Raw genomic sequence first — 16,203 nt, 5'->3', positions numbered from 1 at the left:
AAAGTGGAAGAGGGGGAGGTAACGGTCAGGTGGCTTGAACGCATGATAAGCGTTGATTTAATGCACCACACTTCACCAAATGCACTATGCAATTGACATTAGTGGGGAGGATGTTAATATTTCCCTTGCTAATCAAAAAGTTCAGATCTCGGGTAAAAAGATTAGAGAAGAAACTGGACCCATATATCTTATCCAGTATTCTGAATCTGACTAGTCTCCACTTCCTTGGGAAAGAAGTTTGGCTTTTCATTATATTCTTCTATTCACTTCAACCTAGCCTGTGGTCAGATTCTGCTTATATTTAGAATCGGGAGAGCTGAACTGCCACGTAGCTGGAAATAAACCCATCAAATGTTTATGGGTTTCATATCTCTCTCTCCCTCACATGTGTCCAAAGTTCCAAAAGGATATGCAAATGTGTCAATCCTTTCACTTTGATAGGGACAAGGGAAGTAGTCCAATTCCTTTGGGAAGAAGCCAAACTTTTCATTTGTTTTCTTCAATATATTCATTTCACCGTGTGGTCCATTCTGGTGTGTCCCGCCGTGTTGAAAGATTGAATTTTTTGGCAACTCACACCTAAATCCTATTTTTTTTTAATAACTATTATGGCTTTCGTCTATAACCCATAGTTAGAAAAAATAGATACGACAAAAAAAGGAAAACATATAGTACGAGTTTTAAATAGTGAAAAGTTTCAAATGATGTGGTCAAATAAACAAAGAATAGTAAAAAAAAAAAACGAAAAATAGATGGTACAAATTTTAAACATGTAAATTTCAAATAAACTAATATAACAGTAGTATTTTCATATAAATTAAAGAATTATTATATGAATACCTACATCTAATATTCAAAACAACTATAATATCTAATATTGCATATGTATCTCATGTCTCGTTATAAGTTCTAAGACATATCATTGAATACATTCAACACCAAATCTAAATTCATACACCACACAAAGTCTTATTGAACAATTAATGTGGTTTGATTATGATGTTGTTCATTATCGTCAACACGCTCATAGAGTGATGTATGTTCAGCAAATGTGTTAGTTTGTAGCTTAATTTCAGGATCTATGCATTGATCTTGAGTTGAAGTTGATATCATATGAGAGAAATATATATATAGGCCACTGAGTTAGCTTCAAGTTGACGAAAAAATCATGTCGAGTTCAAGAGAGAACGTTAGTTATCAGTATCAATATTGATATTGATATCGATATCGGTCTCGACAAATACCTCTATCTCCTTTCAGATCTCATGCCGGAAAAGGTGGATGGAGACAAATCTGCACACAAACTATTAACCTTGTCATAACATGCGAGACGACTCTAATCAAAGAAATCAGTGGGTGGAAGATAAATAACACAAAGAACCAATTCATACAAAATTTGACCCAAATTTAAATCAGTAGGTGTGGAAGATAAATAAGACAATGAGCCAATTCATACAAAATTTTGACCGTAGACCCAAATGTAAGGCATTCCAAATCTCTGTGTGTGTGAGAGAGAGAGAATCCCAAGAATTTCAAGAACTCACAAAAGGAGCTGTCTAATTCCAACCCCACCCTACTTTTCAATCTGTCATTCATCATTGGCAGTCAAATCACATTAGAAATTTCTGGGATATTTCATGTTTATAGAGATGATATACAGGGTGTCGGTCCCCAGACGGTCCAAGATGTTGGATTTGACTTGCCATCTCTATAGCATAGTAAAGGAGTCCCTTCGCTATAGCTTTTTTTTTCTTTTAAATCTTTTACTGTAGCTGGTTGTACACATAAAGCTCCTATTTAAGGCTTCAAAATTGAGAGAGAGAGAGAAGAGAGAGATGGATGAAATCCATAGTGCAGCTGAAGCCTATTTCAAGGCTAAACCAAAGGAAAAGAAGAAAGCAAAGAAGATGTTCAAGAAGATTGACAAAAATGGTGATGGCAAAGTGAGCTATAAAGAGTACTCTTCTTACTATGCCAAGAAGAAGCCCAAGAAGAAACGGAAGAAGAACAAAGGCCACCCCAGACCTGAACATTTTGCGGAGTTGGACAGAGACCATGATGGGTATTTAGATATAGAAGATGCAACTGTCCTCTATTACCTTTCAGTTTCAAGGAAGGAATGTGATTATTGTGGTCTTTTCATAAAGGCTATGCTCTATGCTTGTGAGAAATGCTACAAGAAGATGGATGATCGCCATTCTTACTACCTTTGTGTTCCTTGTTATCGCAGTAGACAATTCAAACACAAACACAAAATCTTCTTGGATAACCATGTTCTACAGCAGAAATACAAGAAGGTAACCGATTCCCAACAATTCTCTCTTCCTTTCTCTCCTCCTTCCCTTTTAATTAGTCTTTTACTATGGTGTAATCAGTGCACGAGGCTCCTGTTATTACGGGTTTAGGTTTCCTTGACTTAAACCCATGACTACTTAATCGCAATGGAGCAACCTTATCGTTGCGCTTAGATTCACCCTCTTTCTCAACTTCAGTATGGCTTGGCTTTTTTAATTCTTTTACTGGCAGCATGTCTCATAGGTTATGTGAATATCATGTGAATTACAACCCAATCAGCTCTGGGAAATAAATTTTTTTGCCTATTTTATGGGAATTTTGACATTTTTAAGTATAGAAAGAAGATGTAGGTAGTCATCTCATATAGTTGGAATGAGGATGAAGATGAGTTGAGTTGATTTGTATGAGTTCCTAACATGGTTCAGAAATAGGTTTGGAATTGGCGGAACCTATTTTCCAAACCAGCCTCTTTTGGATTAGCCATTAATGCACTTAAATCTTCATTTTTTTTTTTTCAACTTTCTTTTCATGTAGCATAAAATTAATGAATCTTACCTCTGTAGCATGATCTACAAGTCTTGTGAATAAAAAGCTATTGAAAAATCTTTGACTTGTGAAAATTTGTCTTTTCTTCTCTATCTATTTTCTTGGGTTTTGACCGATTCTGATTGATTCTGATTTAATTCAAATTGAAATCAATGAAAACCAATCCCATATCCAGTTCCAGGTTTCAAGCCTTGTTTCCTGATGCTAAAGGATTTGTATGATATGTTTTGTATTTAGTTTTAAATAGCTTAGCTCACATATTTTGTGAGGCTATCAGATTCAGAATAGAGTTGAATGGGAAAACAAGATCCATGTGGCTGGCATCATTAAGCTACATACTGATCATGAAGTTTAAAAAGCTTGCAAAATTGTCAGGATTTCATATTTCATTTTCCATGTGACAATTCAAAACACAATAAAGTTGAATTTTATTGAGTGATTACACCTAGATTGTTCACAACTCAACATTCATTGATGACACATGGAAGTATATGGGCCTTTTTTATAGTTGCCACAATCTGCAATTTATTTTATTAAAATTGAGAAACTGATCCAAACCCAAGCTTACTTGTGGGCTTAAATATTAAACTTCAACTTCTCTTTGTTGATTAAATAGAAGAAATATGTGGTGGGTGATCATTTTGTACATCCAAAAGATTCAATGTAGTTAGTGTGTAATTATAGATTATTCATGCACAAGTTGTTCATTCAAAGTCTATAGTTCCTAACCTTAAAAATAATTATGCTTTTTTTTTTCTTTCTATACCAGGGTTCTTCATCATCAGGATGGGAAATAGCTAAATTGGTCTTACAAATATTGTCACTTGGATTATGTGGTGGAAGTGGCTCTTCGTGAATGACATTTGGTTTAATTTGAGAAGGAATAGTCTAAAAGAAAGCATGATCTAAAGCCATGGTTCTGCTCCAATAGAGCACTCTTGTTGAATTGTATATATCTTTTTCTATATGGTAGACAATCATTTATTTCTGTTGTAAGTAGAACAACAATAATATGAGAGTATACTTAATCTTGACTAAAATGGCTACCATCAGGGATTTACTGTAGTGTAGGATATGAAATCTTCTTGTGGGTCATAGGGTGGGCAGTGCAGTTTGGGGCACAAGGGTCCTAGTACTATACTAGTGCGAAGAACCCTGAAGGTGACTGCAATGACCAGAAATTGTTGGGGAAATCAATCCAAAGAATCGTCCCCTCATGTTAATTAGAACACGCACAAAAGTATTGAGTCATACATACAAAGAACATGAATTAGGGAACTATTTAGGGTCTGAAATCATATCTGTATTGTAGTTTGTGAAGCCTCCACAAGCTTTCAGGTTTCTCTCGCTTGAAGATTGGTCTCACAAACAAAATCACGAACAAACTAACCATAAGGTCTTCTGTAATCTCTCACAGGGATTTCTCCCACAGCTCTGTGAGCAAGTTGTGTTCTCACATTATGGTGACTACAGGGACCATAGAGACTATAAATAATTGTCTCCTCAGCCCTAACCTACTCCCACAATAGGTGCATCCTTATTGGTTCATGTTTCGATTCCACTCATTCTCACATCAAAATCGATAAAAGCAAACCAAAATCATTCCAAACCAACCACTTGACACCCTTATGTCTAAGTAATACCTAAGTCATCTACTAGTACTCTATCAATCTATTGTTGATATAAGTAAAATTATTAGCATTCCCCTACACTAGCCTATATTTACTATACTCCCCTATCTTAAACTTTGTTTTTCATACTTCCTTACATTTTTTAAAAATAACAATTCCTTATATTCAAATGGTTACCTCTCCTTCTCCCCAAATACTTTAAAATTCTTAAATTACCCATGTCTTGGTAAACCCATCACCCATAAGAACATAATCATCAACTTCTTCTCCCCCACCTTGCGCTTTTGAATCAAGGTAGAGTCTTAAAAATTGGAATCGGTGACAGGCCAGGCAGATTTTGATTGGCATGAAAGTCAGAATTGATCTCAATAACCCTAAAATCGGCCATTTGATTTGAAAATTCATCAATTCAGGAATCTTGGCTTAAATATTCTGATTCGAAACAGCAGAAATTGAAATCAATCCCGGCTGATTCTAAGAAGATCAGGAAAATCCGATTCACCCATTTTTTAAACCATGAATCAGGCAACACGAAGGGGAACCATTTTGGCCTTTTCTTGCTCTACCATCAATGGAAAAAGTTCTCTAATTGTTTCATTTGCAGCCAAACTTCAGGAGCTCTTTGTGCTGATCCAACATTGCTCTTTTAATATATATTTTTTCTGCCAATAGGAAAATCCGTTTCCTCTCTTTTTGATGTTTGTGTTTGGTTAACGTGCAAAGTAGAGAGGACCTTCTGTTTGGCTTGGGGCTGGAAAGCTTTAACGAGGGCAACTTTCAGTCTTTTTTTCTTTCTTAGTTTATTGTTAAACAGAGATTTAACAGCTTAATAACCCAAGGGAGCCTGATGAAGTAACTGTTTAGTTCAAAGTTCTGTGCAGAGTGGAAGAAGAAGAAGGTGATATGGCGGCCGGTTAAGAGAGATGTATAGAGGGGTAATTTGGAAATTTAAAAATATCAATTGTGTAGTTGGACTGCTTAGTCAAGCACAATATTAAGAGAAAAGGTTTTACCTAAAAAAAGTAAAGGAAAAAGTTAGGTATATATACTACCAGTATATCATAAGCCAGCACCTACTATGTCTATATCTCTCTCTTGCAGTATGATATCCATGTTGTGTGGCTGCCCGATGCCCCACTTATGTTGTCCTCTAGTTTATCGTACATCAGCAGCATTCCTATCCCTCTCTCTTAAATTAATTATCATTTTATTAATTAACTCAATTGATGCATAAGCTAGCATTCAAGTGAAAATTTTTTGTTTCTATTCGGATTTTTCAATTCCTATTCGATTTACTACCGTCAATTTTTTCATGAAAATCAAAATCAAATCACTTTTCTGCCATTTGATTCGATCATAAACAGCCGATTCCAATTCCATTTTGATGGTCAGAGTTGATATTTCTTTCAATTATTGTTGCTTCTGAATAACAATAGGTCAAGAAAATCCCGTTAGTCACCAAATGTGGTCCTCTAATCTAATTAGAGTGTATGTAACAAGTAGATGATATGGTACCTATTATGTATCACTGTTGACTTAATGGTTCCCAACTTAATAAGAAAGATAACTTTGAATGATCCAAAAAATAGACCATCCAAATTCCTCCTCTCTACCCATTTGATCTGTTAGATAAACTCAGTTAAACACTTGTTTTTTCTTTGACTGTCAGTTGGGGTTGCAGCTACTTGGTCACAACCTAGTAATCAAAATTTTTTCCGAGTTAGGGGGTTAAAAGGATATATACTTCTAACCCATAAACCTCGCAACACAATCCTCTCCCTCGAACTAGATACCTCCAGGTATTGTGTGAGAGACATGGATGAAATCCGTATCGCTGCTGACGCCTATTACAAAGCTCGGCCGGAGAAGAAGAAGAAGAAGGTTGAGAAGAGGTTCCAAAACATCGACATCAATCGCGATGGAAGAGTGAGCAAAGAGGAGTATGCTTCTTTATATGCAATGAAGAAGCACAAATGGCCTAAATCTGAACACTTTACTGAGTTAGACAGGGATGGAGATGGATACCTTGACCTTGAAGATGCAACTATCTTACACTACCTTGCTATATCAAGGAGGGAATGTGATGTGTGTGGTCTGTTCATAAAGGGCATGTTTTATTCCTGTGAGAAATGCTTTGATAGGTCTGAAAATGGCCATTCCTACAATCTCTGTGTGCCTTACTTTCAAAGTGGAGAATTCAAGCACAAGCATGATACCTTCTTGGATAACTATGTACTGCATGAGAATAGATATAAGGTATGTACCTTTTCATCATTAATTCACCAAGAATACATTTTAAGAGTTAGTAAGGGTTAGTAGGGGTATGGTCCTTTGGCCAGTTCTCTCAATCGGCTTGGTTCTCTCGAGTAAGCCCAGGTGTTTGGGCTGGCTCTATCCTTGTTTCCTCTTTCGATTTCCCTTCTATCTTGTTTTTACTGTACCTATATAGGCCGTTGATTTTCTTGTGGAGTTTTCACGTATTTTATTTTTTCCTATTCTTTCATTGATTTTGAGAAGATACCTAGCCTATGTACACGGTCAGAATAATCAACTACAACACAAGTATATATGTGATTCAACAAGATACCTACGTCCCACAGTGAGATGAGAATGGTTCACTACCAATGAATAATAGGGTTATAGGTTCTCATCTTCATGCTTTTCTGTTTACGAAGAACTCCTTCGTAACATAAGCCTAACGATCCTCATTGGTATACCAATTTAAAGGGAAAACATAAAGATAATTTTCCGCATGGATATAAATTGTCACCTCCTTAGTGTGTGGGCATAGGGGAACGGGACCAGAAACACAATTACTCCAAAGAAGTAGCAGATTCATTGTTCAACGTAGTAGGAACTAGGATGGATAATACATGCACAGTTTGTTCATCCATACACCATAGGTATCATCCTACTGAACAATTTTTGCTTTTTTTTCTTACCAGAGATCCAAAATTAAAGAAATAGCTGAAACTGCAACATTGGAAACACTGGGAACAATAGCCACCACATGTGCTATCGTGTGAATAACCTTTGGGTAGGCTGGAAAACTGAAGACTTGCATCAACTGTTGCTCCCAAAATTGTTGGAAGTGACTCTCTCTCTCTCTCTCTCTCTCTCTGTATGTTTTTTTGTGTTTTACCATCACCATCATTGTTAGTAGTTTTTCCTTATTTTGTAAATGATTTTATTTGTATGAGAAAAGTTATATCAGTAATAGTTTAATGAGAGCTAATTGAGTTATGCCACGAATTACTTATATGTGATTTTATAGTATTTAGGAGGGAGGAGGGAGGAGGGAGGAGGGAGGGCAAAGTATGGGGATCGGAGGGCAATTCTTGCACCCTTATTTTTGCCATATGGTATGCTAATGAGACAAATCCATATATTGAAACCGAAGATTCAAATTCTGGGTCTTAACTCAATGGAAAAAGTTCTCTCGGTGAAAGAAAACTACATTCATCTAGGGTTGTTATTACTTTGACATCTATTAGATGAAATCAAAAATATCCTTCCTCTTCTACAAAAAAAAAAAAAAAACTACCTTTCCTCTCATAATGATGCATATCTCACTAATAACTCACAGTCAAGGGATTCCCCTTCTCCATGGATGAAGGGAAATTAGGTCCTTTTTTTTTTTTTTTTTTTTTTCCTATTTTTTTTTTTTTGTGAATAAATTGGAGTCCTAACTTAATTGTATGACCCATCTAATATGTAATGCTTTCTCATCTAACAATTTTATAAAGGAATGATATTTTTACATTTATAATAAAATGAAAAGTCTCCTTATCAGCAGACCAAGTAAGGGGGTCCTTAGTCGGAACACCTAATTCTGACACGTGGAAGGATCCAATGTTGGATGCCTAGGAGATGATCTAGATAGATGACATCTCAAATTTCATACATAAATTCAATCATTTAATAGCATACCCTCCATATAAGCCCATGACCTCCCTTGATATTCTCTTGCACTTAGGTCAAATTTCTAGATTTTTCAATGGTTTTTTCCACTACATGACCAGCTCCATTTGGGTCGAAAGTCAGACATGTGAACAGAATATCTTAAGACCTACATTTCCATAAAATTTTTCCGCATCAGGCACCACGTGTCCTTCCCTTGGATACCACGTGTTCTTGCTTCACTGAGTGACTAATTTGAGCATATCACTAGGCAAGGCCTTGGATTGAGTCCAGTGAGGCCCGACCCTATATATATATATAAATATACACCATACAATCATACATATGGTCAAAGAAGCAGGGATAGCTAATTTAGCCTTGAAATGACAAAAATAAGAATTAAACGGGCCGATTCAGTCCAATCAAGTTCAATCAAGATCATGCTGGGCCTGGCCTAGGCTGTGATATCTTATCATTAACTTCCACCTCTTATTGTGGAGAAATTTGAAAACAACCTTTCGTGGATTTGGATCCTCTTCAACACTAGTGGAGAGAGAGAGAAGAGAGAGAGAGAGAGAGAGAACCCTCACTGGTCCCTCTCCAGCACTAGAGAGGATCTTTCGTACCTACTCTATAGAAAGTGGAAGAGGGAGAGGTAACGGTCAGGTGGCTTGAACTTATGATAAGCGTAGATTTAATGCACCACAGCTTCACCAAATGCACTATGCAGTTGACATTGGTGGAGAGGATCTTAATCCCCCATTTCCCTTGCTAATCAAAAAGTTCAGATCTCGGGTAAAAAGATTAGAGAAGAAACTGGACCCATATATCTTATCTAGTATTCTGAATATGACTAGTCTCCATTTCCTCGGGAAAGAAGTTTGGCTTTTCATTATTTTCTTCTATTCACTTCAACCTAGCCGCCTGTGGTCAGATTCTGCTTATATTTAGAATCGGGAGAGCTGAACTGCCACGTAGCTGGGAAAACCCATCAAACGTTTATGGGTTTCATATGTCTCTCTTCCTCACATGTAATATCTCCAAAGTTCCAAAGGGATATGCAGATGTGTCAATCCTTTCACTTTGATAGGTACAGGGGATGTAGTCCAATTCCTTTGGGAAGAAGCCAAACTTTTCATTTGTTTTCTTCAATATATTCATTTCACCATGTGGTCCATTCTGGTGTGTCCCGCCGTGTTGAAAGATTGAATTTTCTGGCGACTCACCCCGAAACTTTTTTTTTTTTTTAATATTTTAATAACTTTTATGGCTTCCCTATATAACCCATGGTTAGAAAAAATAGAACCGATAAAAATAGGAAAACGGATAGTACGAGTTTTTAAACAGTGAATTTTTTTTAAATGATGTGGTCAAATAAACAAAGAATAGTAAAAAAAGGAAAAATAGATTGTACGAGTTTTAAACATGTAAATTTCAAATAAACTAATAAAACAGTAGTATTTTCATATAAATTAAAGAATTATTACATGAATACCTGCATCTAATATTCAAAACAACTATAATATCCAGCATTACATATATATCGCATGTCTCATTATAAGTTCTAAGACATATCATTGAATACATTCAACACCAAATCTAAATTCATACATCACACAAAGTCTTATTAAACAATTAATGTGGCTTGACTATGATGTTGTTCATTATTGTCAACACACTCACAGAGTTATGTCTGTTCAGCAAATGTGTTAGTTTGTAGCTTAATTTCAAGATCTATGCATTGACCTTGAGTTGAAGTTGATATCATATGAGAGAAATATATATAGGCCACTGAGTTAGCTTCAAGTCGACGAAAAAATCATGTCGAGTTCAAGAGAGAATGTTAGTTATCAGTATCAATATTGATATTGATATCGATATCGGTCTCAACAAATACCTCTATCTCCTTTCAGATCTCATGCCGGAAAAGGTGGATGGAGACAAATCTACGACACAAACTATTAACCTTGTCATAATATGCGAGACGACTCTAATCAAAGAAATCAGTGGGTGGAAGATAAATAACACAAAGAACCAATTCATACAAAATTTGACCTAAATTTAAATCAGCAGGTGTGGAAGATAAAGAAGACAATGAGTCAATTCATACAAAATTTTGACCGTAGACCCAAATGTAAGGCATTCAAAATCTGTGTGTGTGTGTGTGAGAGAGAGAGAGGGGGAGAGAGAGAATCCCAATAATTTCAAGAAGTTACAAAAGGAGCTGTCTAATTCCAACCCCACCCACCCTACTTTTCAATCTGTCATTCATCATTGGCAGTCAAATCACATTAGAAATTTCTGGGATATTTCATGTTTATAGAGATGATATACAGGGTGTCGGTCTCTAGACGGTCTAAGATGTTGGATTTGACTTGCCATCTCTATAGCATAGTAAAGGAGTCCCTTCGCTATAGCTTTTTTTTTCTTTTAAATCTTTTACTGTAGCTGGTTGTACACATAAAGCTCCTATTTAAGGCTTCAAAATTGAGAGAGAGAGAGAAGAGAGAGATGGATGAAATCCATAGTGCAGCTGAAGCCTATTTCAAGGCTAAACCAAAGGAAAAGAAGAAAGCAGAGAAGATGTTCAAGAAGATTGACAAAAATGGTGATGGCAAAGTGAGCTATGAAGAGTACTCTTCTTACTATGCCAAGAAGAAGCCCAAGAAGAAACGGAAGAAGAACAAAGGCCACCCCAGACCTGAACATTTTGCGGAGTTGGACAGAGACCATGATGGGTATTTAGATATAGAAGATGCAACTGTCCTCTATTACCTTTCAGTTTCAAGGAAGGAATGTGATTATTGTGGTCTCTTCATAAAGGATATGTTCTATGCTTGTGAGAAATGCTACAAGAAGATGGATGATCGCCATTCTTACTACCTTTGTGTTCCTTGTTATCGCAGTGGACAATTCGAACACAAACACAAAATCTTCTTGGATAACCACGTTCTACGGCAGAAATACAAGAAGGTAACCAATTCCCAACAATTCTCTCTTCCTTTCTCTCCCCCTCCCCTTTTAATTAGTCTTTTACTATGGTGTAATCAGTGCACGAGGCTCTTGTTATTACGGGTTTAGGTTTCCTTGACTTAAACCCATGACTACTTAATCGTAATGGAGCAACCTTATCGTTGCGCTTAGATTCACCCTCTTTCTCAACTTCGGTATGGCTTGGCTTTCTTTAATTCTTTTACTGGCAGCATGTCTCATAGGTTATGTGAATATCATGTGAATTACAACCCAATCAGCTCTGGGAAATAAATTTTTTTGCCTATTTTATGGGAATTTTGACATTTTTAAGTATAGAAAGAAGATGTAGGTAGTCATCTCATATAGTTGGAATGAGGATGAAGATGAGTTGAGTTGATTTGTATGAGTTCCTAACATGGTTCAGAAATCGGTTTGGAATTGGCGGAATCTATTTTCCAAACCAGCCTCTTTTGGATTAGCCATTAATGCACTTAAATCTTCATTTTTTTTTTTTTCAACTTTCTTTTCATGTAGCATAAAATTAATGAATCTTACCTCTGTAGCATGATCTTCCAGTCTTGTGAATAAAAAGCTTTTGAAAAATCTTAGACTTGTGAAAATTTGTCTTTTCTTCTCTATCTATTTTCTTGGGTTTTGACCGATTCTGATTGATTCTGATTTAATTCAAATTGAAATCAATGAAAGCCAATCCCATATCCAGTTCCAGGTTTCAAGCCTTGTTTCCTGATGCTAAAGAATTTGTATGATATGTTTTGTATTTAGTTTTAAATAGGTTACCTCACATATTTTGTGAGGTTATCAGATTCAGAATAGAGTTGAATGGGAAAACAAGATCCATGTTAAGCTACATACTGATCATGAAGTTTAAAAAGCTTGCAAAATTGTCAGGATTTCATATTTCATTTTCCATGTGACAATTCAAGACACAATAAAGTTGAATTTTATTGAGTGATTACACCTGGATTGTTCACAACTCAACATTCCTTGATGACACATGGAAGTATATGGGCCTTTTTTATAGTTGCCACAATCTGCAATTTATTTTATTAAAATTGGGAAACTGATCCAAACCCAAGCTTACTTGTGGGCTTAAATATCAAACTTCAACTTCTCTTTGTTGATTAAATAGAAGAAATATGTGGTGGGTGATCATTTTGTACATCCAAAAGATTCAATGTAGTTAGTGTGTAATTATAGATTATTCATGCACAAGTTGTTCATTCAAAGTCTATAGTTCCTAACCTTAAAAACAATTATGCTTTTTTTTTTCTTTCTATACCAGGGTTCTTCATCAACAGGATGGAAATTAGCTGAATTGATTGCAAATATATTGACTTCACTTGGTGGAAGTGGTTCTTAAGAGAAAGCATGATCTAAAGCCATGGTTCTGCTGCAGTAGAGCACTCTTGCTGAAATTGTATTTTTTTTTAATATGGCAAACATTCATATTTATTTATTTTGATAAGTAAGATGTAAGTATTAATAAAAGGGAAAAGAAATATAGAAAAAGGCAATTTCGGCAACCCTCTTTAGACACACCTAAAGGGAAGTGGAGATCCCTAACCCACGCAGGACAAACCCTGCGAAAACAGAGAATATGAAGGCCAGTATAAGAAAGTTTCTCTCTCTCTCTCAAGAAAAGTCGTGAAGCCCCAACACTAGCACATGGACTAATGAGATTGCATGCCCAAGCATTCAATAGGTGAGGATAGGGTGATCATTTTACCTCTCTTGTGTATGGGCGCAAGAGCATATGACCAACTAATGTCTAATTAGGAGTATCAAAACATATCGTGAACTAATGGAACCAAGTGAAAATGAACTGAATCTTATTGGATCATGTTTTGGGCTGAGGTTTTATGAGACCGAAATCAAATTGGACAGCTTTAAAACCAATATGACATCGAACTGAATTTAAGAAACCTGACTGAAACTGATACCAACTCAAAATTTAAAAGAAACTTTTTTTTTCACACTTTTGAATATATTTACATGGTAAAATGAAACCAAATCGATACATCCTTATTGATTCATGTTTGAATTTCACTCATTCTCACATCAGAACCGATGAATCCAAACTGAAACTATTGTTGTGGCAAGAGGTGTTTGTTTGGCCTGGCGTGTGTGAGCTTGCCTGAGCCTGGAGGTTGGGTTAGGGTTGGGATATCTAGGCTCGGTGAAGGGTAGGGGCAGGCCAGACCTAGGCGAGGCCTTGGGTTGAGTCCAGTCTATCCCGACCTGTATATATTATAAAATCATATAGTCACATTTTTAGAAAAAAAATTACACTCTCTTCCTTTGGATTAAGGCCTAATCAAATTTTGACTCATGTATTTTCAAAAAATACACAAACAAATACACGAACCCCTAAGAGCATTTTATCCTTAAACCAAAACATCCCAAAATAGAAGAGCATTTTACAATTTGTGTTCATCTTCAACCCAAATATCCCTGAAATCATATTCCTTGCTGAATTATCTATGAGATAACTTAAAAATTTAGGATGGAAAACATTTTGGAACAACTTTGTACATCGAACAAACTTATTATGGATTATATGTTGTGGGAATCCATAAAGAAGGCTGAGTACTATCTCTCCAGAATGCTTCGCAAATTTGCACACACGATTACCAATTGGAGGGGGAAAATGGGATAAAAGGAATATCAGCCATCACCGAGTTTTATACTCCTAGAAGGATAAAACTTTGTTCGTAGATGTTGCTCAACAATGACTCCCGCGTCTTTGTCACCAAGCCCAGCTTGCTTGCACTTGGCTGAAGATGAACATATCAAGTTCATTCATTCACAGGGAACTTCAGACATATCTCCCTCCTTTTTTTTTTTTTTTTTTTTTTTTTAATTACAGGGTAGAAAGGTAATCTCTCACCACAACATTTTCGCCATTAATAGGACTAAGCGATGTCATCATTTAACTAATACAAATGGACTAGAGCTGTTTGAAAGCAACTTAAAATGTAAGGGAGGTTACTCTAATTTCTGAAAATATGGAAGTTCAAAATATAATTAGGTTTTAGTCCAAGGGAGGGGGTGTAATTTCCCAAGATTTTATTCCAATGGTTCTTTTCTTACAATTTTTTTTTTCTCTATTCTCTTATATAGTTATATATATTTGTATTGTAAAGAATAGAAGAAAGAAGAATTTGAGTCCAATTTTACTTCTTTGGTGTGAGTCCAACCCTTAGGTTAAGTGACTTCACATTTGAGTTTGAGTTCCTCTTGTATTTAAAGATTGAGTTATCGCCGTTTGATCCATTCACACTCAATGGGCAATAGTGAATTTGTCATAACATGTGAGGCAATCTTAATCTAAGACAATGAACCAATTCATACAAAATTGACCATAGACCCAATGTAGGCATTCCAAGTGTATGAGAGAGAGAGAGAGAGAGAGAGAGAGAGAGTTTCAAGAACCTCTAAAAGGAACTGTCCAATTCCATCCTCACCGAACCCTACTTTTCAATATGAATTTTCAATACGGGTCTTCAATTTGTCTTTCATCATTGACATTTCAACCACAATAGAAATTTCTGGGATATTTCATCAGAATATGACACTTCACAGGGCCATCTTGTCTGGACATGGTAAGTGTGGTGGACCAATTTATCAAATTCCACTCATTTTTTCTCTTCATGAGATGCCTTATCTACTCACTCATTTAATTAGGGGTGTCAATATCTAAACCGGACCGGACCAAACTGATTAAGCCCGATACAAATCAAACCGGTGGCTTATTGGGCCGGTTTTAGTTTGTATATTAAATTGAATCTGATCTTGGTTCGGTTTGGGTTAGCCCGTTGGGCCACCGAAAATGTCGAAAATGTGCACCGAAACCAGAACTGATCCAAACCGACCCGAGCCCAACGTTTATCAACTATACAAAATTACAAATTCAACATTTCAACTTCAACTTATCAAAACCCTAATTTTTCAAAAGAATGAAAACCTAGGTTAGTGACGCCGTGACAAAGTGTCGGAGTGAGCATCAGCGGGCAGCGGGCAGCGGGCAGCGGGCAGTGGCTATGGCCATGGGCCCTAGCGTCGAAGTTGGCGAACGTAATAGCTCCAACGGTGGCAAGCGATGTGTACAATTACGGGGTGTTTGTGCTGGAGGTGGCGTGCAGGCGAAGACCCATTGAAACATTGTCTGATGACAAGCCGCTGCTGAGCGATTGGGTGAAAGAGCTTTATGCGAAAGGGAGGCTCATCAAAGCCCCTGACTCGAGGATTGCAAGGTGCTTAAGATTGGGTTGGCTTGCTGCCATTCTGACCCTGACGGCCTGACCGCAGGTCTAAACTTGAAGACTTGAGTTGCAGCGGTAAAGTTCGAAGCCTGCTGGTTGCCAATCGTCCCTCGACAGGTAAATTTCAAAGCTTGCTACCTGCTGGTTGCTAACCTTTCCTGGATTTGGATCCTCTTCAACACCAGTGGGGAGAGAGAGAGAGAGAACCCTCACTGGTCCCTCTCCAGCACTAGAGAGGAATCTTTAAAGTGGAAGAGGTGGAGGTAACGGTCAGGTGGCTTGAACTCATGATAAGCGTTGACTTAATGCACCACACTTCACCAAATGCACTATGCAGTTGACATTGGTGGGGAGGATCTTAATCCCCATTTCCCTTGCTAATCAAAAAGTTCAGATCTCGGGTAAAAAGATTAGAGAAGAAACTGGACCCATATTTCTTATCCAGTATTCTGAATATGACTAGTCTCCATTTCCTCGGGAAAGAAGTTTGGCTTTTCATTATTTTCTTCTATTCACTTCAACCTAGCCGCCTGTGGTCAGATTCTGCTTATATTTAGAATCGGGAGAGCTGAACT

General features: G+C 36.8%; 2 protein-coding genes across 6 annotated transcripts; both read left to right on the top strand.

Moving 5' to 3' along the window:
- Positions 1 to 1,731: 1,731 nt before the first annotated feature.
- Positions 1,732 to 12,902, top strand: LOC122060975. 5 transcript variants are annotated; one of them, XM_042624112.1, is made up of 3 exons: positions 1,732 to 2,062; positions 2,231 to 2,297; positions 3,611 to 3,881. In XM_042624112.1, the coding sequence occupies exons 1-3, from the start codon at positions 1,836 to 1,838 to the stop codon at positions 3,695 to 3,697; spliced, it is 381 nt and encodes a 126-aa protein (XP_042480046.1). In that variant the 5' UTR covers positions 1,732 to 1,835; the 3' UTR covers positions 3,698 to 3,881. The 5 variants fall into 5 exon arrangements, with proteins under 5 accessions (XP_042480046.1, XP_042480044.1, XP_042480042.1 ...); XM_042624113.1 differs by lacking the exons at positions 1,732 to 2,062; positions 2,231 to 2,297; positions 3,611 to 3,881 and adding exons at positions 10,811 to 11,110; positions 11,279 to 11,345; positions 12,649 to 12,902; XM_042624110.1 differs by lacking the exon at positions 3,611 to 3,881 and adding an exon at positions 12,649 to 12,902 and having other exon boundaries at positions 1,749 to 2,297.
- On the top strand, positions 6,164 to 7,715 carry LOC122060976. The gene is made up of 2 exons (XM_042624114.1): positions 6,164 to 6,728; positions 7,418 to 7,715. Exons 1-2 carry the CDS (start codon positions 6,288 to 6,290, stop codon positions 7,496 to 7,498), a joined length of 522 nt encoding a protein of 173 aa, XP_042480048.1. The 5' UTR covers positions 6,164 to 6,287; the 3' UTR covers positions 7,499 to 7,715.
- Positions 12,903 to 16,203: the final 3,301 nt, after the last annotated feature.

Source organism: Macadamia integrifolia, chromosome 14 (genome assembly GCF_013358625.1).
Source record: "Macadamia integrifolia cultivar HAES 741 chromosome 14, SCU_Mint_v3, whole genome shotgun sequence".
Lineage (NCBI taxonomy): Eukaryota > Viridiplantae > Streptophyta > Magnoliopsida > Proteales > Proteaceae > Macadamia > Macadamia integrifolia.
Note: the sequence above shows the minus strand (reverse complement) of the source record. Positions and strands in the feature narration are given on the sequence as shown.